General features: G+C 39.1%; 2 protein-coding genes across 3 annotated transcripts in view; one reads left to right on the forward strand and one right to left on the reverse strand.

Moving 5' to 3' along the window:
• Positions 1 to 20,999, reverse strand: mrpl10 (mitochondrial ribosomal protein L10). 2 transcript variants are annotated; one of them, XM_061931994.2, is made up of 6 exons: positions 20,478 to 20,536; positions 15,030 to 15,112; positions 14,732 to 14,898; positions 2,846 to 3,010; positions 1,291 to 1,435; positions 1 to 1,228 (listed from the first exon to the last, which is right to left on the reverse strand). In XM_061931994.2, exons 1-6 carry the CDS (start codon positions 20,519 to 20,521, stop codon positions 1,002 to 1,004), a joined length of 831 nt encoding a protein of 276 aa, XP_061787978.1. In that variant the 5' UTR covers positions 20,522 to 20,536; the 3' UTR covers positions 1 to 1,001. The 2 variants fall into 2 exon arrangements, with proteins under 2 accessions (XP_061787978.1, XP_061787979.1); XM_061931995.2 differs by lacking the exon at positions 20,478 to 20,536 and adding an exon at positions 20,775 to 20,999 and having other exon boundaries at positions 3 to 1,228.
• pnpo (pyridoxamine 5'-phosphate oxidase) overlaps positions 20,999 to 24,354 on the forward strand; it is a 13,378-nt gene continuing 10,022 nt past the window's right edge. The window contains exon 1 of the mRNA XM_061931993.1: positions 20,999 to 21,222. Coding sequence (XP_061787977.1) covers positions 21,031 to 21,222 — 192 coding nt within the window. The 5' untranslated portion in view covers positions 20,999 to 21,030. The remainder of the gene's footprint in view (positions 21,223 to 24,354) is intronic.

Here is a 24,354-nt window from a genome sequence, read left to right on the forward strand (position 1 = left end):
CGCTAGATATTGGTGTCAACAGGGCATTCGAAGCTAGACTGCTAACTGCGTGGGAACAATGGATGACAGAAGGCGAACACACCTTCACTAAGACGAGGAGGCAGCGCCAGACGACGCCAACATCTGCCAGTGGATCGTAAATTTGCCCAACTTTTCACTTCGGACACCGAAGACGAAGGATTTACGAATGAAGAATAACTTCAGAAAGTGAGCGCTATGTTTATTTTGTGTGTTGTGACATTAACGTTCGAGCAACATTATGTTGCTATTGCTCTGCACTATTTTGAATTTTACTATGTTTGTGATTGCACATTTGCGTACATTTTGGGAGTGAACAGAGTTGTTAGAACGCTGGTTTTTAATATATTATTAAAGTTTGACTGACCTATCTGACTGTTTTTTTGACATTCCCTTTAGCGCAGCGTAGGCGCGGCTTATAGTCCGGGGCGGCTTATTGGTGGACAAAGTTATGAAATATGCCATTCATTGAAGGTGCGGCTAATAATCCGGTGCGCCTTATAGTGCGGAAAATACGGTATATAGATATATATTTAAAGACACAACTTTGTGTTATAGGTGAGTAAGTATATAATCATTCATTTTAAATGTTTAACTTTTTCTTATTACATTCGGAGTTTTTGCTCTTTTTGCTTACCGGTACATTTTTACAGTTTTGTTTTTTGATAGCTATGTTATTATTTGAAAATACACAACTCTTTAAACTTTAGCAGACATGTTAGGTATATTTGCACAAAGTATCGGTATCGGAACGGTATTGCCGATAGCAGTCTGAATTTTACTTGGTATCAGATCGGTAAGAAAATCAGTGGTATCGCACATGACTACTCAGATTGAGCAAACCGACATCATGATTAACGTTTCAGCACGTCATGTAAATAAAGATGGTTTTACTGAGGATTGTGTGAAAAGCCTTCAGGCTGCATGTTCCTTCAAACACACTTGTGCACATGTCCATATTGTCAGTCAGTGATTAGTTCCTCTCACGTGGCTTCCTCCGCTTTGGGAGGAGCGTCTCCGTCCTGCTGCGCGACGTGCTGCTGCAGCAGCGCCGTCAGGTGGGCGGGGTGTCGCTGCAGCAAGGAGGCGGTGTGGGATGCCAGCAAGCTCAGGCCGCCCACCAGCTCGCCCTGGACCACGCTGACCGACGGCAGCTTGGAGTAGCGCAGCACACCCTGTGCGCTCAGCAACGTGTCGTCTATGCACGCGCCTGCGGGACAGCGCGGCCAAGTCAATGTACCGCCCGTGCTGTGTCTTAACAAATGAACGTACCGAGTAGGACCATCTGTGGGCTGACACGCAGCGTCGCCAGCATCTGCTTGGCCTTGGGCTCTTTGCTGACAAACAGCACCGTGGGCCCGATAAAGAGAGGAGCCAAGTTGCTGTATATGCTCTCATTCAGAAACGAGCGCATCACCTGCACACAAGCATGTTACTCTTCTAATTGTAATGCTCAGACTTAAACATTATCACAATTTCAGAAGGGTTAAAACCATTAAAAATCAGTTCCCAGTGGCTCATTATATTTTTCGAAGTTTTTTTCAAAATTTTACCCATCACGCAATATCCCTAAAAAAAGCTTCAAAGTGCCTGATTTTAACCATCGTTATAAACACCCGTCCATTTTCCTGTGACGTCACATAGTGAAGCCAAATTGAACGAAATTGAAGAAGAAACTGAAGCTATTGAGCCATATCGGTTTGACCCGTATGCAAGCGAAACAGACGACAACGACACGACAGCCAGCGACACGGGAGAAAGCGAGGACGAATTCGGCGATCGCCTTCTAACCAACGATTGGTATGTGTTTGTTTGGCATTAAAGGAAACTAACAACCATGAACTAGGTTTACAGCATATGAAATACATTTGGCAACAACATGCACTTTGAGAGTGCAGACAGCCCAATTTTCATCAATTAATATATTCTGTAGACATACCTCTTTTCCTGAAAGCTGATCTGTCCAGTTTTGGGGTTGATGTCAGCAGGCAGGGAAGCTAGGGTCGATATTCTTCTCTTGATCATTTTCGGTGGCATAAGGGACGGTGTGAGCCAAGACATCCAGGGGGTTTAGCTCGCTCGTCTGCGGGAACAAACTGCCGCCATTGCTTGCCGTGCTACCGAGGTCCTTTGTCCCTGAATTGCTCACACACTCCGGCAGATTCAATGGGGGTCTGGCGGCAGATTTCTTTGACTTTATCGTTGGAAATGCATCTGCTTTGAGTGTCGCAGGATATCCACACATTCTTGCCATCTCTGTCGTAGCATAGCTTTCGTCGGTAAAGTGTGCGGAACAAACGTCCAATTTCTTGCCACTTTCGCATCTTTGGGCCACTGGTGCAACTTGAATCCGTCCCTGTTCGTGTTGTTACACCCTCCGACAACACACCGACGAGGCATGATGTCTCCAAGGTACGGAAAACAGTCGGAAAAACGGAAAATAACAGAGCTGATTTGACTCGGTGTTTGAGAAAATGGCGGATTGCTTCCCGATGTGACGTCACGTTCGCTCCGAGAGCGAATATTAGAAAGGCGTTTCATTCGCCAAAATTCACCCATTTAGAGTTCGGAAATCGGTTAAAAAAATATATGGTCTTTTTTCTGCAACATCAAGGTATATATTGACGCTTACATAGGTCTGGTGATAATGTTCCCCATTAAAAATTAAATAAATAGATAAAATACATTTAAAAAAAATAATAATTAGATATATATATATATATATATATATATATATATATATATACATACATAAAAATAGATTAAAATAGACAAAAAATTAAAAAATATTTATTTTTATTTATTTTTTTAAGTCATCCACCTTTACCTGGTTGGAGTAGAACTTGACACGGATGTCATGTTTCAGCAGTCTGTTCTTGAGCACTATCATGTCGTTTGCGTTGCAGCCGTTGTTCTGGGCCACAGCGACCATCTTGCACTCCTGGAAGACCTTCTGCAGGTCCCTCTTCAGCAGCCTTGCAAAGGTGCTCTCCTGTTGGGACAGGTCGAATAACAGATGATGTGAAAGTTGTGCTTGCATAGTTTTGTATTACTTCTTCTTCAGGCAAAACATTAGAGCATATCGGGGGAGCGGAGGCCCCCGGTGACACCCATTTAAAAGCTTTCCAATAAGGAGGTGATAATACAAAAGAAGGTTTTACGTCAGGGATGTCCAAACTTTTTCCACATACTGAAACGTGTGTGTGTATATATATATATATATATATATATATATATATATATATATATATATATATATATATGTGTGTGTTAGTGTTGTCCAGGTACCAAAATTATTTTGATACTTTTCGGTACTTTTCTAAATAAAGGGGACCACAAAAAATTGCATTATTGGCTTTATTTTAACAAAAAATCTTAGGGTACATTAAACATATGTTTCTTATTGCTAGTTTGTCCTTAAATAAAATAGTGAACATACAAGACAACTTGTCTTGTATTACAAACCTTGTTTCCATACGAGTTGGGAGATGTCAATATAAACGGAATACAATGATTTACAAATCATTTTCAACCCATATTCAGTTGAATATGCTACAAAGACAACATATTTGATGTTCAAACTGATAAACTTTTTTTTTTTTTTGCAAAAAATCATTAACTTTAGAATTTGATGCTAGCAACACGTGACAAAGAAGTTGGGAAAGGTGGCAATAAATACTGATAAAGTTGAGGAATGCTCATCAAACACTTATTTGGAACATCCCACAGGTGAACAGGCAAATTGGGAACAGGTGGGTGCCATGATTGGGTATAAAAGTAGATTCCATGAAATGCTCAGTCATTCACAAACAAGGATGGGGCGAGGGTCACCACTTTGTCAACAAATGCGTGAGCAAATTGTTGAACAGTTTAAGAAAAACCTTTCTCAACCAGCTATCGCAAGGAATTGAGGGATTTCACCATCTACGCTCCGTAATATCATCAAAGGGTTCAGAGAATCTGGAGAAATCACTGCACGTAAGCAGCTAAGTTCGTGACCTTCGATCCCTCAGGCTGTACTGCATCAACAAGCGACATCAGTGTGTAAAGGATATCACCACATGGGCTCAGGAACACTTCAGAAACCCACTGTCAGTAACTATAGTTGGTCGCTACATCTGTAAGTGCAAGTTAAAACTCTCCTATGCAAGGCGAAAACCGTTTATCAACAACACCCAGAAACTCCGTTGGCTTCGCTGGGCCTGAGCTCATCTAAGATGAATTGATACAAAGTGGAAAAGTGTTCTGTTGTCTGACGAGTCCACATTTCAAATTGTTTTTGGAAACCGTGGACGTCGTGTCCTCCGGACCAAAGAGGAAAAGAACTATCCGGATTGTTATAGGTGCAAAGTTGAAAAGCCAGCATGTGTGATGGTATAGGGGTGTATTAGTGCCCAAGACATGGGTAACCTACACGTCTGTGAAGGCGCCATTAATGCTGAAAGGTACATACAGGTTTTGGAGCAACATATGTTGCCATCCAAGCAACGTTACCATGGACGCCCCTGCTTATTTCAGCAAGACAATGCCAAGCCACGTGTTAGATCAACGTGGCTTCATAGTAAAAGAGTGCGGGTACTAGACTGGCCTGCCTGCAGTCCAGACCTGTCTCCCATCGAAAATGTGTGGCGCATTATGAAGCCTAAAATACCACAACGGAGACCCCCGGACTGTTGAACAACTTAAGCTGTACATCAAGCAAGAATGGGAAAGAATTCCACCTGAGAAGCTTAAAAAATGTGTCTCCTCAGTTCCCAAACGTTTACTGAGTGTTGTTAAAAGGAAAGGCCATGTAACACAGTGGTGAACATGCCCTTTCCCAACTACTTTGGCACGTGTTGCAGCCATGAAATTCTAAGTTAATTATTATTTGCAAAAAAAAAATAAAGTTTATGAGTTTGAACATCAAATATCTTGTCTTTGTAGTGCATTCAACTGAATATGGGTTGAAAAGGATTTGCAAATCATTGTATTCTGTTTATATTTACATCTAACACAATTTCCCAACTAATATGGAAACGGGGTTTGTAGTATGTAAACAAAGGCTCCTAATTTAGCTGCTGACATATGCAGTAACATATTGTGTCATTTCTCCTTCTATTATTTTGTCAACATTATTAAATACAAGTGGTAGAAAATGAATTATTAATCTACTTGTTCATTTACTTTTAATATCTGCTTACTTTCTCTTTCAACATGGTTGATCTACACTTCTGTTAAAATGTAATAATCACTTATTCTTCTGTTATTTGGATGCTTTACATTAGTTTTGGATGATACCACAAATTTAGGTATCAATCCGATACCAAGTCGTTACAGGATGATACATTGGTCATATTCAAAGTCCTCAGGTGTCCAGGGACATATTTCCTGAGTTTATAAACATAATATAATTTTTTTTTTAAACAAAGGAAGATGTTGTGATGCCAAAAAATATCGACTAGATACGCTCCTGTACTTTGGTATTAGGGCTGGGCGATATGGCCTTTTTTTAATATCTCGATATTTTTAGGCCATGTCACGATACACGATATACAGGTAAAAGCCAGTAAATTAGAATATTTTGAAAAACTTGATTTATTTCAGTAATTGCATTCAAAAGGTGTAACTTGTACATTATATTTATTCATTGCACACAGACTGATGCATTCAAATGTTTATTTCATTTCATTTTGATGATTTGAAGTGGCAACAAATGAAAATCCAAAATTCCGTGTGTCACAAAATTAGAATATTACTTAAGGCTAATACAAAAAAGGGATTTTTAGAAATGTTGGCCAACTGAAAAGTATGAAAATGAAAAATATGAGCATGTACAATACTCAATACTTGGTTGGAGCTCCTTTTGCCTCAATTACTGCGTTAATGCGGCGTGGCATGGAGTCGATGAGTTTCTGGCACTGCTCAGGTGTTATGAGAGCCCAGGTTGCTCTGATAGTGGCCTTCAACTCTTCTGCGTTTTTGGGTCTGGCATTCTGCATCTTCCTTTTCACAATACCCCACAGATTTTCTATGGGGCTATGGTCAGGGGAGTTGGCGGGCCAATTTAGAACAGAAATACCATGGTCCGTAAACCAGGCGTGGGTAGATTTTGCGCTGTGTGCAGGCGCCAAGTCCTGTTGGAACTTGAAATCTCCATCTCCATAGAGCAGGTCAGCAGCAGGAAGCATGAAGTGCTCTAAAACTTGCTGGTAGACGGCTGCGTTGACCCTGGATCTCAGGAAACAGAGTGGACCGACACCAGCAGATGACATGGTACCCCAAACCATCACTGATGGTGGAAACTTTACACTAGACTTCAGGCAACGTGGATCCTGTGCCTCTCCTGTCTTCCTCCAGACTCTGGGACCTCGATTTCCAAAGGAAATGCAAAATTTGCATGGTTGGGTGATGGTTTGGGGTGCCATGTCATCTGCTGGTGTCGGTCCACTCTGTTTCCTGAGATCCAGGGTCAACGCAGCCGTCTACCAGCAAGTTTTAGAGCACTTCATGCTTCCTGCTGCTGACCTGCTCTATGGAGATGGAGATTTCAAGTTCCAACAGGACTTGGCGCCTGCACACAGCGCAAAATCTACCCGTGCCTGGTTTACGGACCATGGTATTTCTGTTCTAAATTGGCCCGCCAACTCCCCTGACCTTAGCCCCATAGAAAATCTGTGGGGTATTGTGAAAAGGAAGATGCAGAATGCCAGACCCAAAAACGCAGAAGAGTTGAAGGCCACTATCAGAGCAACCTGGGCTCTCATAACACCTGAGCAGTGCCAGAAACTCATCGACTCCATGCCACGCCGCATTAACGCAGTAATTGAGGCAAAAGGAGCTCCAACCAAGTATTGAGTATTGTACATGCTCATATTTTTCATTTTCATACTTTTCAGTTGGCCAACATTTCTAAAAATCCCTTTTTTGTATTAGCCTTAAGTAATATTCTAATTTTGTGACACACGGAATTTTGGATTTTCATTTGTTGCCACTTCAAATCATCAAAATTAAATGAAATAAACATTTGAATGCATCAGTCTGTGTGCAATGAATAAATATAATGTACAAGTTACACCTTTTGAATGCAATTACTGAAATAAATCAAGTTTTTCAAAATATTCTAATTTACTGGCTTTTACCTGTATATTATCATTAGTGATGGGTCCGGCAACACCGATATATCGGCGCATGCGTCGAGCTCATAGAGCAAAACCCTGTGTCGGTGCGCGTACCGCTTTTAAAAACTCACGTGACCGATCATGAGCTGTTTCGGTCACGTGACCGATACGCGAACTGTGTCGAACTGACGCCTGCGCGCCACACTGTGTTTATAAGGAAGCGCATCTGTCAACGAGATGCTGCTGCCAACAGAATCGCTGCACTTCTGTCGTCGGTCATTTATCGTCGTCGGAGATCATGGAGCAGCCTCAGGCAAAAAGAAAGATTTCCGCCGTGTGGGAATATTTTGATCATATATCGGAAAAAAAGGTATTTGTGTTCATTTCATCCTGTTCTCTCAAAGTTTCCACTTGATCTATTAGAATTCAAAATCTCTTCAAAATGATTCTTAGTTTACTATTCATTATTCCTGCAGGTTAAATGTCGCATTTGTACGACAGAATTGTTGTACATAAACAAATCCACCTCCTCAATGCTGAGGCATTAACGGGCGAGGCATGAAAATGAAGTTCCAGAGACACCCAGGATAATAACTAAGAAGAGAAATCGTCTAAAATTTAATACGTTGGAAAAACTGTTGTTTTTAAAATAAAAATGTGTAAAAAAAATAATTAAATAAAAATTCCCAGTCCACAAGCATCCTCATTCACAACACGTTCTCTTAGATTTCCATGTTATGATACATGTTCACATTTATTGACTGTATCTAAAAAAGATAAAAATATATTTTTATTTAAATGAAAATATGAAATAATCCTAAAAGAAATACAGTGACTTGGTTTATATTCTTGTATATACTAGGTCAGTGTTTTTCAAACTTTTTTGAGCCAAGGCACATTTTTTTCATAACAAAAATACAGAGGCACACCACCAGCAGAAAAGGTAAAAAAATGAAACTCCACCAGGTTGTCGTGCCTTATTTTGAGTTTGTTGTTGTTTCCTGTGTGTCATGCTTTAGTTCCTGTCTTGCGCTGTTATTTTAGTGACTTTTCCTGTTTTGTTGGTGTTCTCCTGTATCAGCTTCACGCCTTCCTTTGCCGCTATTCACCGCACCTGCTTTGTTTTCGCAATCAAGACTATTGAAGTTGTGCGTACGCTATTCTTCTTTGTGAGGACATTGTTGATTGTCATGTCATGTCCGGATGTGCTTTTTGGACGCCGTCTTTGCTCCACACGCTGTAAGTTTTTGCTGTCGTCCAGCATTCTGTTTTTGTTTACTTTGTAGCCAGTTCAGTTTTACTTCTGTTTTACATAGCCATCCCTATGCTTCAGTGCCTTTTCCTAGCGGGACTTGCCTTTTGTTCATTTTTGGTTTAAGCGTTACATACCTTTTTACCTGCACGCTGTCTCCCGCTGTGCTCTGCATATTGGGATCACGGCAAACCATCCTCGGCGCGTTCCGACTTCTACAAAGCAATGAACTACCTGCTGCCACCTACTGATATGGAGTATTACAAGATTACCCTGCCAAGCGCTACACAGCACAGGCACTAGACAACGGCATATTATTATAATTATTGATTTGCAAAAAATATTTTTTGGACCAATTAGGTGAAGTTGCATAGTTTCCCACGGCACACCAGACAATATCTCACGGCACACTAGTGTGCCGCGGCACAGTGGTTGAAAAACACGGTTGTACAGCATGTGTGTGTGTGTGTGTGTGTGTGCGCGTATATTTATATTAGTGTTGTAATGATACCAATATTTTGGTACTGGTACTAAAAAATGTTCGGTACTTTTCTAAATAAAGGGGACCACAAAAAAATTGCATTATTGGCTTTATTTTAACAAAAAATCTTAGGGTACATTAATCATATGTTTCTTATTGCAGTTAAGTCCTTAAATAAAATAGTGAACATATAAGACAACATGTCTTTTTAGTAGTAAGTAAACAAACAAAGGCTCCTAATTTAGTCTGCTGACAAATGCAGTAACATATTGTGTCATTTTCCATTCTATTATTTTGTCAAAATTATAAAGGACAAGCTGTAAAAATGAAGTATTAATCTACTTGTTCATTTACTGTTAATATCTGCTTACTTTCTCTTTTAACATGTTCTATCTACACTTCTGTTAAAATGTAATAATCACTTGTTTTTCTGTTGTTTGATACTTTACATTAGTTTTGGATGATACCACAAATGTAGGAATCGATCCTGTCACGACGTGGACTGTGGGGGGTTTGTTTTCCCGAGATGCAAGACAAACTGGAGCGGACATGGCGTGAAGGTAAGGACATGATTTAATTCTAACAAAAAGAGTGAACAAAAAGCATGCACAAGGCGGAAGTACAAACTTGGCTAACGAAAGCAAAAACTAGTACTTGGGCAAAAGCTATGGACATGAAACAAAAAGACTTACTGTGGCGTGGCATGAAGCATGAGCTATGGCAGTGGTTCTCAAATGGGGGTACGCGTACCCCTTGGGGTACTTGAAGGTATGCCAAGGGGTACGTGAGATTTTTTTTTTTAAATATTCTAAAAATATCAACAATTCAAAAATCCTTTATAAATATATTTATTGAATAATACTTCAACAAAATATGAATGTAAGTTTAATAAACTCAGTGACGCACAAGGTCAGGTTTCTCACTATAATGTCTGTCAAAAAGAACTGTGAAAAGAAAGGCAACAATGCAATATTCAGTGTTGACAGCTAGATTTTTTGTGGACATGTTACATAAATATATTTTTTTGTGAAGAAATGTTTAGAATTAAGTTCATGAATCCAGATGGATCTCTATTACAATCCCCAAAGAGGGCACTTTAAGTTGATGATTACTGCTATGTGTAGAAATGTTTATTTATAATTGAATCACTTCTTTATTTTTCAACAAGTTTTTAGTTATTTGTATATCTTTTTTTCCAAATAGTTCAAGAAAGACCACTACAAATGAGCAATATTTTGCACTGTTACACAATTTAATAAATCAGAAACTGATGACATAGTGCCGTATTTTACTTCTTTATCTCTTTTTTTCAACCAAAAATGCTTTGCTCTGATTAGGGGGTACTTGAATTAAAAAAATGTTCACAGGGGGTACATCACTGAAAAAAGGTTGAGAACCACTGAGCTATGGTGATAGCAGATAGCATGGATGTCAAGGGTAACAGCGGTAACAGAGTTAATGTCGCCAGGCTGACTTCCTGGTAACTATCGGCTTAATTAACAAAGACATGATTGACAACAGGTGCGTGAGTGAAAATGTGAACTAGGTGAAACTAATGGTTGCTATGGTGACAAAACAATGTAGTGAAAACAGGAACCAAAGAGTCCAACAACCTAGTGTGCCGCGGCACAGTGGTTGAAAATCACTGTACTAGGTCATAAAATCAGTGTCAGTTGAGTCGGTCCATTTAAAGGGGAACATGATCACAATTTCAGAAGGGTTAAAACCATTAAAAATCAGTTCCCAGTGGCTTTTTTTATTTTTCGAAGTTTTTTTCAAAATGTTACCCATCCCGCAATATCCCTAAAAAAAGCTTCAAAGTGCCTGATTTTAACCATCGTTATATACACCCGTCCATTTTCCTGTGACGTCACATAGTGAAGCCAACTCAAACAAACATGGCGCATAGAACAGCAAGCTATAGCGACATTAGCTCGGATTCAGACTCGGATTTCAGCGGCTTAAGCGATTCAACAGATTACGCATGTATTGAAACGGATGGTTGTAGTGTGGAGGCAGGTAGCGAAAACGAAATTGAAGAAGAAACTGAAGCTATTGAGCAAAATCGGTTTGAACCGTACGTAAGCGAAACCGACGAAAACAACACGACAGCCAGCGACACGGGAGAAAGCGAGGACGAATTCGGCGATCGCCTTCTAACCAACGATTGGTATGTGTTTGTTTGGCATTAAAGGAAACTAACAACTATGAACTAGGTTTACAGCATATGAAATACATTTGGCAACAACATGCACTTTGAGAGTGCAGACAGCCCAATTTTCATCAGTTAATATATTCTGTAGACATACCCTCATGTCAGCAGGCCAGGGAAGCTAGAGTCGATATTCTTCTCTTGATCATCTTCGGTGGCATAAGGGACGGTGTGAGTCAAGACATCCAGGGGGTTTAGCTCGCTCGTCTGCGGGAACAAACTGCCGCCATTGCTTGCCGTGCTACAGAGGACCTTTGTCCCTGAATTGCTCACACACTCCGGCAGATTCAATGGGGGTCTGGCGGCAGATTTCTTTGACTTTTTCGTTGGAAATGCATCTGCTTTGAGTGTCGCAGGATATCCACACATTCTTGCCTGCTCTGTTGTAGCATAGCTTTCGTCGGTAAAGTGTGCGGAACAAACGTCCAATTTCTTGCCACTTTCGCATCTTTGGGCCACTGGTGCATCTTGAATCCGTCCCTGTTCGTGTTGTTACACCCTCCGACAACACACCGACGAGGCATGATGTCTCCAAGGTACGGAAAACAGTCGAAAAAAAACGGAAAATAACAGAGCTGATTTGACTCGGTGTTTGAGAAAATGGCGGATTGCTTCTCCGAGAGCGAATACTAGAAAGGCGTTTAATTCGCCAAAATCCACCCATTTAGAGTTCGTAAATCGGTTAAAAAAATATACGGTCTTTTTTCTGCAACATCAAGGTATATATTGACGCTTACCGTATTTTCCGCACTATAAGCCGCCCCGGGTTATTAGCCGCACCTTCAATGAATGGCATATTTCAAAACTTTGTCCACCTATAAGCCGCCCCGGACTATAAGCCGCGCCTACGCTGCGCTAAAGGGAATGTCAAAAAAACAGTCAGATAGGTCAGTCAAACTTTAATAATATATTAAAAACCAGCGTTCTAACAACTCTGTCCCAAAATGTACGCAAATGTGCAATCACAAACATAGTAAAATTCAAAATAGTGCAGAGCAATAGCAACATAATGTTGCTCGAACGTTAATGTCACAACACACAAAATAAACATAGCGCTCACTTTCTGAAGTTATTCTTCATTCGTAAATCCTTCGAATTCTTCGTCTTCGGTGTCCGAATTGAAAAGTTGGGCAAATGTGGGATCCAAAATGGCCGGTTCCGTCTCGTCGAAGTCATCGGAGTCAGTGTCACTGTTGTCCAGCAGTTCTATGAATCCTGCCTTCCGGAAAGCTCGGACCACAGTTGTGACCGAAATATCTGCCCAGGCATTTACGATCCACTGGCAGATGTTGGCGTATGTCGTCCGGCGCTGTCTGCCTGTCTTAGTGAAGGTGTGTTCGCCTTCGGTCATCCATTGTTCCCACGCCGTTGGCAGTCGTGATTTGAATGCCCTGTTGACACCAATATCCAGCGGTTGGAGTTCTTTGGTTAATCCACCCGGAATGACGGCGAGTGTTGTATTTGTGTGCTTCACTTGTTTTTTGACACCATCTGTGATGTGGGCGCGCATAGAGTCGTATATCAACATGGACGGAGCTGTGTGAAAAAAGCCACCCGGCCTCTTCGCGTAAACTTCCCTTAACCACTCGCTCATCTTTTCTTCATCCATCCATCCCTTCGAGTTAGCTTTTATGATGACGCCGGCTGGAAAGTCTTTACAGATGTAAACACACAAAGGAAATGAAACGAAAATCCGCGCGCTTCTTCTTCTTCTTCTTCCGGGGGCGGGTGGTTGCTTACAGTAGAAGAAGAAGCGCTTCCTGTTCTATGGGGGCGGGTGCTTACCTTGGCGGTTGCTTGCGTAGAAGAAGAAGCGCTTCCTGTTCTACCGGGAAAAAAGATGGCGGCTGTTTACCGAAGTTGCGAGACCGAAACTTTATGAAAATGAATCTTAATATTTATCCATATATAAAGCGCACCGGGTTAAAAGCCGCACTGTCAGCTTTTGAGTAAATTTGTGGTTTTTAGGTGCGGCTAATGGTGCGGAAAATACGGTACATAGGTCTGGTGATAATGTTCCCCTTTAATGTCCAGCAGATGGCAGTATTTAGTGACACAGTATCAATACATGGTGTTTACGTGACACACATCCGGGTTATCCCGGGTCATCCGCCATCTTGGGAGGCAAACAAAACACACCTGGCCTAGTTGACACGCTTCACGATTATTGACAATAGCTTCGAGCAAACACTGGTGAAAGGCGCATAATGGTTATTTCCTGTTGGGTGAATGGATGTACAAATCGACGGGATGGATCAGTGCAGCGAGGATTTTTCAGTATTCCTAAAATTAGACACAACGAAGGAGAACAGACAAGGAAAATCAGCGAGGAGAGACGACGCTTGTGGTTGGCAAGCATCAACAGGAAAGAGGAGCCATCTCAACATTCCAAAATATGTTCTGATCACTTTGTAACAGGTAGGATTACGTCTCAATCTGTTTATTAAACATTTTAGAACGATGTATTGTTTATTTTTTTGTCAATTTGCTATTCTCGAAGCCCTTTATGGGATGGACCACGAAAGCGAAAGCCCCCCCCCCCCCCCCCCCCCCTCAGGATATATAGCGCCCATCTCAGCCCAGGTTGCTTGTACACGAAATGAGTTGTAGATCTCAATGGATTGTTAGTTTTTCGAATACATTCAGTCACCATCAGTGTATATACATAAGTAGTCCATACACCACCAGTAACCCACTTAGTATGCTATACAGGCGCATAACAAGGTGTGTGTGGGCTGGGGGTTATTGAGAGGGGGCATACTTTAAATTCATATATTTTCCATTTCAATCTGGGATTTAAGTGAAAAAAAATTGTCATACTCGTGAATTATATTTTATACTCTTCAGTTGGGCATTATCAAAACTAACAAATTGAATAAATTAACAAATTTATCACATATATAAATAAATATAAGTGGATGGGAGAGGACAGGCTTGGGCAGACTCCCCTTATCCTAAGGAGTCCGACGTGTCCTCGCTAAACACATGGTTTTAATGTACGTTATATATACATACCCTGCCCACTACAAGCACTTTCTCGTTTGCAGTCATGCTTTTAACGTCGCTGACCCATCCGTTAATAAACTGGTTGTACGCCTCCAGAGACTTGAATGCCCTCAATTCCTCCATTGTATAGGCACTGGTGTAATTGACGAGGTAGTTCAAAATGTCTATGTACGTTATGGCCGGGAGGCATTTGTGGTCATACGTGAAACTTTGTTTCGGCACTTCGTACGGGTCAACGCCTATGCATTGTGTCTTCTGGTTGTATCTTTCCAACGTCTGGTTGTCCAAGCCTTCTTTATACTTCTTTTTTGCTGGTTTCTCGGCCATTATGCATACGTTTGTGAACGGGTTCGTATATATGAATTTGCTGATGTTGTACCGGTGCGCTTGCCTTTCAAAATGGCGGATCGCGCGGAGCATCATGGGAAATCAGTCGGGCGTGAAAACTATGTATACAGTTTTGCAATGTGTCGAAACGCTTCATGACGCCTCATCAACCCATCACTAATTGTCATTAATTAGTAGTTTGAAAATTTCAACGTTTTCCTCATTAATTTCCGATGTTTTGCTTGATTATTCTGACATCTATACTGTTGTTGTTGGAGCTCACTGTGGACACCACTGCTTTAGACATAGGAGGAAGGCGGCGGGGCGCATGTTACCTCAACCACGGCGGCTTTGGTCGGGTAAGCGTCCGGTGGAGCAGCCGGTTTCGGGGGGATGTACTCTGTGACAGCCAACAGCTTCTGCTTCAAAAAGTGCATAGGTTTCCTGTGGCGGGTCACAGCTTTGGAGCCGTGTCGAACACTCTGAATCAGGGGGAGCCATCCTGCACCCACACACATGCTGGCTTAGCTTGGCTGTAGCTTCACTTAACGACATTGCATGCTAACTGCGATCATTACCATACATACCAGGCAAATAATTTCACATAAATGTGTAATATTTGGCCAACATTACCTTGTTTGGGTAGCAATTTCACACACAAGGTCGCCGCCATCTTCGACAGGATGTCGTCTTCCGGAAGTGACGCCGTTAAAATGCTGCAGTGGGAAAATGACAACGCTAATAAATAGTGGGTTTGAACAAACATAATATTACAACAATATTCATGACAAATTTGTGCTCGGTTTTAAAGATGTGCTATTTGAATTTACACTGTATGAAAACAATTTTTTAAATGAATTTTACCTTTTTTTGGGGGGGGGGGGCATGTTCGGGGGGGGGGGCGTGGTTGGGGGCGTGGTTAAGAGGGGAGGAGTATATTTACAGCTAGAATTCACCAAGTCAAGTATGAATGAATGAATGATCTTTATTGTCATTGTGCATGTACAGATACAGGTCCAATGAAATTTAGGTTGCTTCCCTGAGGTGCTTTGCATTTAATAAAAAAAATAATAAAATAAAATTAAATTAAAAAAAGATATATATAGTATATATATATAAAAGAAATACTTGACTTTCAGTGAATTCTAGTTATATATATATATATATATATATATATATATATATATATATATATATATATATATATATATATATATATATATATATATATATATATATATATATATATACACATTGAAGGATCACAAACCCAACTTCGCAAATAACCCAACATGCCGACTAATAAACCCAACTAAATCTGAAATAGGAAAAATCAGCAAAATAATCCTGGACAGAGTCAACACAAAAATCAAGGACAAAACACCACTCAACCAATGGAGAAATACAGCAGCAGTAATCAAATGGTTCAACAACATCCAAGACAAACAACAGCACAACTTTATCTCCTTTGATATCGAGGAATTTTACCCTTCCATCACGCAAGACCTACTGACTCAAGCACTAGACTTCGCCTCAGACTACGACTCAATCACAGGCAACGAAAGAAACATCATCATCCACGCAAAAAACTCCATTCTCATCCACAACAATACACCATGGCAAAAAAAGAACAATGCAACATTTGACGTCACTATGGGAAGTTTTGACGGAGCAGAAACGTGTGAACTCGTTGGGAGTTTCCTCCTCTCCCAGCTCGCTAGCCTCAATCTGAACCTTGGTATTTACCGTGATGACGGACTGGCAGTGTGTCGCGCCTCGCCAAGGAGCAGCGAGAATACCAAGAAGCGCATATGCCAAATTTTCAAAGAGAACGGCCTACGGATCACGATTGAAGCCAACAAGCAAACCGTCAACTTTCTTGACGTCACTTTCAACCTGAGAAATAACAGCTACCAACCATTCACGAAACCCAACACAACACTCCAATACGTGCACCATGACAGCAACCATCCACCCACCACCACGAAAAGAATACCTACCGGAATCAATAAAAGGCTATCGATGCTGTCATCTAGCAAAGCTGAATTTGACCAAGCAACCCCCCCGTACCAAAAAGCCCTTGATGAAAGCGGATACAATTTCACCCTCACCTATGAACCCACGCCAGGAAACCAGCCAAAAAAGAACAGAAAATGAAACGGCATCATCTGGTACAACCCCCCATACAGCAAAAACGTCTCAACGAACATTGGACACAAATTCCTCAACCTGATTGACAAACACTTTCCCAAAGACAACAACCTAAGAAAAGTATTCAACAAGAACAACATCAAATTGAGCTACAGCTGCATGAACAATATACGACAAATCATCTCAAACCACAACAAAACAATTGCAAATGAGCCGTCGACCCCCAGTCAGAACGACTCCAAAACCAACAAAGCATGTAACTGTCGAAAGAAACCTGATTGCCCCCTCAACGGGGGATGCTTACAAACATCAGTTGTCTACCAATCTAAGGTAATACGCAAGGACATTAACACATCCGACACATATGTAGGATTAACCGAGGGTGAATTCAAAACCAGATGGAACAATCACAAGGCTTCTTTCAGGAACAAAAACCTGCGAAATACCACAGAACTCAGCAAACACATTTGGGACCTCAAAGACAATAATGTTGAATATTCAATAACATGGCAAATTCTTGCATCCAGCACACCTTACAATAGTGGTAATAAAAGATGCAACCTATGCTTGAAAGAGAAACTGTTTATTATTTACCGTCCAGACCTGTCATCCCTCAACAAGCGCAGCGAAATTGTAACAACATGCCGCCATAGACGGAAACACCTCCTAGGTAACACATGAGCCAATCACCACGCCCCTAGGCCAGCCTGTACCCACCCACTCTGTGCCCTATATAAACCATGGTATGCGAATGCTCCCATTAAAATCTCCTGACGATTGAGGGTACCCCCCTCATGAAACAGGCCTGTAGAGATGAAATAGTCTTGTGATTTTTTTCCCACACATACATATATATATATATATATATATATATATATATATATATATATATATATATATATATATATATATATATATATATATATATATATATATATATATATATATATATATATATATATATATATATATATATATACATCCATCCATCCATTTTCTACCGCTTATTCCCTTTTTGGGGTCGCGGGGGGCGCTGGAGCCTATCTCAGCTACAATCGGGCGGAAGGCGGGGCACACCCTGGACAAGTCCATCCATCCATCCATTTTCTACCACTTATTCCCTTTGGGGTCGCGGGGGGCGCTGGAGCCTATCTCAGCTACAATCGGGCGGAAGGCGGGGTACACCCTGGACAAGTCGATATATAAAATCTCCTGATGATTGAGGGAACCCCTCATGAAACAGGCCTGTAGAGATGAAGTAGTCTTGTGATTTTTTTCCCACACATACATATATTGCGCTCTACCACGGCATCGAGCACTATTTTTTGGATAATCTTATCAAGACATATACACCTATATATATATATATATATATATATATATATATATATATATATATATATATATATATATAAATAGGAGAAATACTTGAATTTCAGTGTTCATTTATTTACACATATACACACACATAACACTCATCTACTCATTGTTGAGTTAAGGGTTGAATTGCCCGTCCTTGTTCTATTCTCTGTCACTATTTTTCTAACCATGCTGAACACCCTCTCTGATGATGCATTCTGCTTTGTCTCCTTGTTGTGCACTGCACTCTCTAAAAGCCCTAGATGTTAATGTCACATATGCATGTACTGTAGATGGCAGTATTGTCCTGTTTAAGAGTGTCACAACATTGCTGTTTACGGCAGACGAACTGCTTTACGGTAGACGAAAACGTGACTGCTGTTGTTGTGTGTTGTTGCCACGCTGGGAGGACGTTAATGAAACTGCCTAACAATAAACCCACATAAGAAACTAAGAACTCGCCCTCCATCATTCTACAGTTATAACGTGATTGGGCAGGCACGCTGTTTATATTGTGGGAAAGCGGACGTGAAAACAGGCTGTCGACACGTCACTCAGGTCCGCCTGAATTTCGGGAGATTTTCGGGAGAAAATTTGTCCCGGGAGGTTTTCGGGAAAAGCGCTGAATTTCGGGAGTCTCCCGGGAAATCCGGGAGGGTTGGCAAGTATGTACTCTTGGCTACGTATTATATTCATAAATGTACGTTTCTCAATACCCGACCTCTTTTTTTATGCCTTTAAAAAAAGAATTAGAATTTTACTTTAAAACGCTTTCCACCTCTAACAACCAAAAAGCTGTGTAAACTATGATGCTGCGTTCCACATTTGGATTATTTACGGAACTTGTGTGAGCCTATGGCTTTACATTTTGTTACACATATACCATATATTACCAAATAAACGCCCTTCGGCAAATAAACGCCCATGTCCTAATAGCCGCCCGGGGTCTGATCCCATTTTGTGAATTAACCAATTTAACCGCCTCTTCCTAATAACCGCCTATGTCCAAATAGCCGCCCATGGGCTGTTATTTGCATAATTTAGATTAAAATGCTACTGGGGTTGCGTTTGCTGCAGTATTATTGTTTTGATGGTTTTATAGAGTACTTGGTACCATAATTTTATTTTTCCTGTATGCTGCTTTATTTAAAACTTGGAGTATTGTAGCCTTTATTTTATTTAAGTGACAGTATTATTGTTCTGTTATGATGGTGGGTTTTATACTTGAGTATTTGGTACCATAATTGTATTTTTCCCGGTAGGCAGCTTTATTCAAAAAGTTTATTTATTTTTAGTATTGGTATTCTATTTGACAATTGTTGCACTACTGCCATGTAGAGGCCTTGTTAATCTCATCTTTTGATAGCCTTCCTCATTTTGATCTCTTATTTTTTTGTTTGTATGTTTACAATAGCTTTTACATTTAAAGTTTTTTGTACGAAAAAAAAATACTGGAAAGTAACCATTGTAACCAAATAATGGCCTGGTGCAGGCTGGTGCAAAAATAAATAAAAGCCTTGTGCAAATAACCGCCTGCTTCTTTTAAACGCCTGACTCCAAAATCGATTTTGTGAAATAAACGTCCGGGCTACTATTTGGTTATATACGGTATATATATATATATATATATATATATATATATATATATATATATATATATATATATATATATATATATATATATATATATATATATATATATATATATATATTGCATTCTATTTTAGTTACTTTATTGAGTTTACAACCCCCTGGCGCTGTTTTGTCCTGTTTTTGTACTGTTTCTGTACTTTATTATTATTTGTTGATTGTAAAAAAAATTATAAATAAAAAAATAAAAAATAAAATCCTGACATAACTAATCAAGTTAATATACTGCTTTGGATTTATACTACGCGTTTTTGGTCACGTTCAAATAAAGACATCTAATAACTTTTAAAAAAACAACAACATAATATTAGAAGCACAAGAATGCTAAATAATGACTCCACATACACAATATACAATAGAACAAGCATTTAGTTATGACATCATTTAGATTCCAATTTACCCGCTTTCGTTGTATCCACTCTCATTTGCACGGTATGTCCTGAACGCACCATAATATATAAACACATTCGTTAGCGCAGTGATTTTCAACCACTGTGCCGCGGCGTGAGATATTGTCTGGTGTGCCGTGGGAAACTATGCAACTTCACCTAATTGGTCCAAAAAATATTTTTTGCAAATCAATAATCATAATAATGTGCCGTTGTCTAGTGCCTGTGCTGCGTAGCGCTTGGCAGGGTAATCTTGTAATACTCCATATCATTAGGTGGCAGCAGGTGGTTCATTGCTTTGTAGAAGTCGGAACGCGTCGAGGATGGTTTGCCGTGATCCCAATATGCAGAGCACAGCGGGAGACAGCGTGCAGGTAAAAAGGTATGTAACGCTTAAACCAAAAATGAACAAAAGGCAAGTCCCGCTAGGAAAAGGCACTGAAGCATAGGGATGGCGATGTAAAACAAAAGTAAAACTGAACTGGCTACAAAGTCAACAAAAACAGAATGCTGGACGACAGCAAAAACTTACAGCGTGTGGAGCAAAGACGGCGTCCAAAAAGCACATCCGTACATGACATGACAATCAACAATGTCCCCACAAAGAAGAATAGCGTACGCACAACTTCAATAGTCTTGATTGCGAAAACAAAGCAGGTGCAGTGAATAGCGCTCAAAGGAAGGCGTAAAGCTGATACAGGAGAACACCAACAAAACAGGAAAAGTCACTAAAATAACAGCGCAAGACAGGAACTAAAGCATGACACACAGGAAACAACAACAAACTCAAAATAAAGCACGACAACCTGGTGGAGTTTCATTTTTTTACCTTTTCTGCTGGTGGTGTGCCTCTGTATTTTTTTAATGAAAAAAATGTGCCTTGGCTCAAAAAAGGTTCGAAAAACACTGCGTTAGCGCACGTTTTTTTAATATGCTCCGATACATGTTCGATATTATCGAACGTTTAAATAAAACTCGATGTTTAATTATACCAAATGACATTCCAACAGTGGTTACAAAACGTACTCAATGTGTTTACGTAAACTCGGCGGTGCAGTTACGTCAGTGACGGCTGGCGTAGCAGCATGAGAAGGACACTCAGTGGTCGCTCATTAAAACACATTGTCGGATTTTTGGGTGCAAATCCGTCGTCTCTTGTCCATCCGACTGCGTGCAAACGGAGCGTCTTTGCACATTTCCTCGGCAGGAAGTCGACGTGTGACAGCGCAAGCATGGATCTCAGCGACATGCGGAAAAGATACAAAGGAGACGAGGAGGTCAGTTTTGCAACAATTTGTTCGGTGAATTTTCTTTTCATCAGTAGCAATTGAAAAACAAATGAACGGGTCAGTTGAATTTTATTTTGAAAACACAAATAATAAAAGCGTTCCATTTTCACTGTGCAAGTGCAACAAAACAGCTATATTTCTTACAAAAATCGAAAAAAATAAATAAAGGTTTTTTTCATATACCAACAGCGGAACCGGAAGTTGCTATTTAAAGACAAGACCGCAGGAGTAGCTTGTTGGAAAAACGCGTGGTGTTATGTGGTGTATCTTTTTAAATATATACATTTATATGTATAATCTATTGATATGTGGTGTATCTTTTTACATATATACATTTATATGTATAATCTATTGATCCATGATGATATCTTACGCAGGATACAAAACCACGCTGGTTTTCAACTTCCGGTTCCGGTTTTGGAACATAAACATCCGTTTTTGGTCCGTTTTTTTTCATTTCTATTGACTTGTGATTTTCAATTTTGTTATATCCGTCCCTTCAGGTTTTCTCAGGCTTTTTTTGGGGTGGGTGATTTTTTTCGAAAATTTGCATCAAAAGTTGTGATGTTTTTAGGCTTATTCTTTTTTTTTAACATTGAATCAACTTGTTATTTTATGAATGTGATATTTATACAGAGGTGGGTAGAGTAGCCAGAAATTGTACTCAAGTAAGAGTACTGTTACTTTAGAGATGTATTACTCAAGTAAAAGTAAGGAGTAGTCACCCAAATATTTACTTGAGTAAAAGTAAAAAGTATGTTGTGAAAAAACTACTCAAGTACTGAGTAACTGATGAGTAACATACACACTCATATCATATATATATATATATATATATATATATATATATATATATATATATATATATATATATATACTAAAATATATACTAAACTCCTTAGCTTGCTAGCTTGTTTGCGCTGGCTTTCGGAGACTCTTGTTTTGAAAGCGCAGGCGCGATGGAGCGGCACTTTTATTGTGAAGACAGGAACTGTGCAGTCAGTCTTTAGGCTTTTGACGGGATGTACGGTTGAAATAAAGAAGTATCTTTTTTCCTTCACACTTTTGATTGATTGATTGGAACTTTTATTAGTAGATTGCACAGTACAGTACATATTCCGTACAATTTACCACTAAATGGTAACACCCCGATAAGTTTTTCAATTTGTTTAAGTCGGGTCATGTGACCACCTGGCTCTGTTTGATTGGTCCAACGTCACCAGTGACTGCATCTGATTGGTGGAACGAAGTGACACGTCACCAGTAAGGCAGGCACTTTGAAGGTCTGTCTGACAGACCAAAACAAACAAAGCGTGCATTAAAAGATCGATAAAAATTAGTAGCGAGTAGCGAGCTGAATGTAGATAAAAGTAGCGGAGTAAAAGTAGCGTTCCTTCTCTATAAATATACTTAAGTAAAAGTAAAAGTATGTTGCATTAAAACTACTCTTAGAAGTACAATTTATCCCAAAAGTTACTCAAGTAGATGTAACGGAGTAAATGTAGCGCGTTACTACCCACCTCTGTGTTTATATTTTAGGGGATTCTTGTGACCTTAACCTAAAAAAAACCACAGGGTTTCAACAAAAATGGGAAAATAAATACTGTATTGATGTTTTACTCGTTTTATAGCAGAGACTTAAAAGTAGACACTAGATTGCAGTAAGAGAACATACTTGGAGATCATTGTCAAATTACTGTACTGGTTTCATCAATCATAACTAATAAAACTAATAAGTAATTATAATGATAAAACATCCTTATTGTTCACTGTCTGTGTCCACAAGTTGCAGAAATGATCTGTGTGTTTTACACTTGTAAAGTATTTGTCCATCTTAAACATTCATTTATGTTCCAACATATTTTACCCCCGCACGTTAAGAGCATTTTTGAGCTGTTGAGCGCGATCTATAGGACTCATTTTTCTTGATGAAATTATCATCACACTTCAACATATCTAACATGTAAATGCTGCCTCTTTGCTCGGTCAGCACTGCAAATGAAAAGGTATTAATTGTCTCACCCTGGATGAATATATGTTGTATAAATACATGTCAACTCGGAAGTAAATGTTGATATACAACGTTACCCAGGTTTAGCGCTGTAGACAGGAACAGGAAGTAGGTCTGAGCTACAACAATAAAGAGTTTATATATTATTACAAGTTGTTGTTCCTGTTTTGTCTACACAAGAAACAAACAAAAAACACATTTAGAGACAAATTAAATTGTCAAAATCTATGCTGACTGTCCAAAATATGTGGGGGAATTGTGGGCTTTGGACAAAGCTACGAGGTCACGCATCATCCGCAGGGATTGGTTGATTTGCGTAAATTATATATATATATATATATATATATATATATATATATATATATATATATATATATATATATATATATATATATATATATATGTGTATAATACATGACTTGTATAATATATATACATATGTTATCATTTTAAAATATATAACATAAATTAATACATAATATAATTAGTACACAATTAATACATATGTATTTAAATATTATAGTTATATATTTGTATAAAATATAAATATATATTATTTAAATGTATTAATTGTATACATATATAATTATTTTTTATATATAAATAATTAAAATAATATATTTATACAACATATATATTTAAGTATATTATAGTATTATAGCTATATATTTATATATAAATAAATATATATTGTTTTAACTGTTATATATTTTTGTTTTTTGACTAATTATGATTAGATATTTATTAAATATATACACCTTATTTTAATATATTTTAATTATATAAATATGTTATTTTAATTATGTTATATAATTTTATTTTCATTTACAGAATTTCAGATTTTCTCATTGTGCTAATTTACGCGAATTAACCAGTCCGTGCGGATTATTATTGATTCATATATTTATTTGTAATTAGGGATATCCGATATTCCGATATTGTCCAACTCTTTAATTACCGATAGCGATATCAACCGATACCGATATCAACCGATATATGCAGTCGTGGAATTAACACATTATTATGCCTAATTTGGACAACCAGGTATGGTGAAGCTAAGGTACTTTTTTTAAAAATTCATAAAATAAGATAAATACATTAAAAACATT

Source organism: Nerophis lumbriciformis, linkage group LG39, assembly GCF_033978685.3.
Source record: "Nerophis lumbriciformis linkage group LG39, RoL_Nlum_v2.1, whole genome shotgun sequence".
Classification (NCBI taxonomy): Eukaryota; Metazoa; Chordata; class Actinopteri; order Syngnathiformes; family Syngnathidae; genus Nerophis; species Nerophis lumbriciformis.

Bases quoted from the DNA above. Each gene is read 5' to 3' on its own strand.
- mrpl10 (XM_061931994.2), bottom strand. From the start codon at position 20,521: ATGTACGGATGTGCTTTTTGGACGCCGTCTTTGCTCCACACGCT. The intron at 14,899-15,029 runs GTAATGTTGGCC...GTGTGGGTGCAG, and splicing joins GAAATTGCTACCCAAACAAG to GATGGCTCCCCCTGATTCAG. The intron at 1,229-1,290 runs GTACGTTCATTT...GCTGTCCCGCAG, and splicing joins CCCACAGATGGTCCTACTCG to GCGCGTGCATAGACGACACG.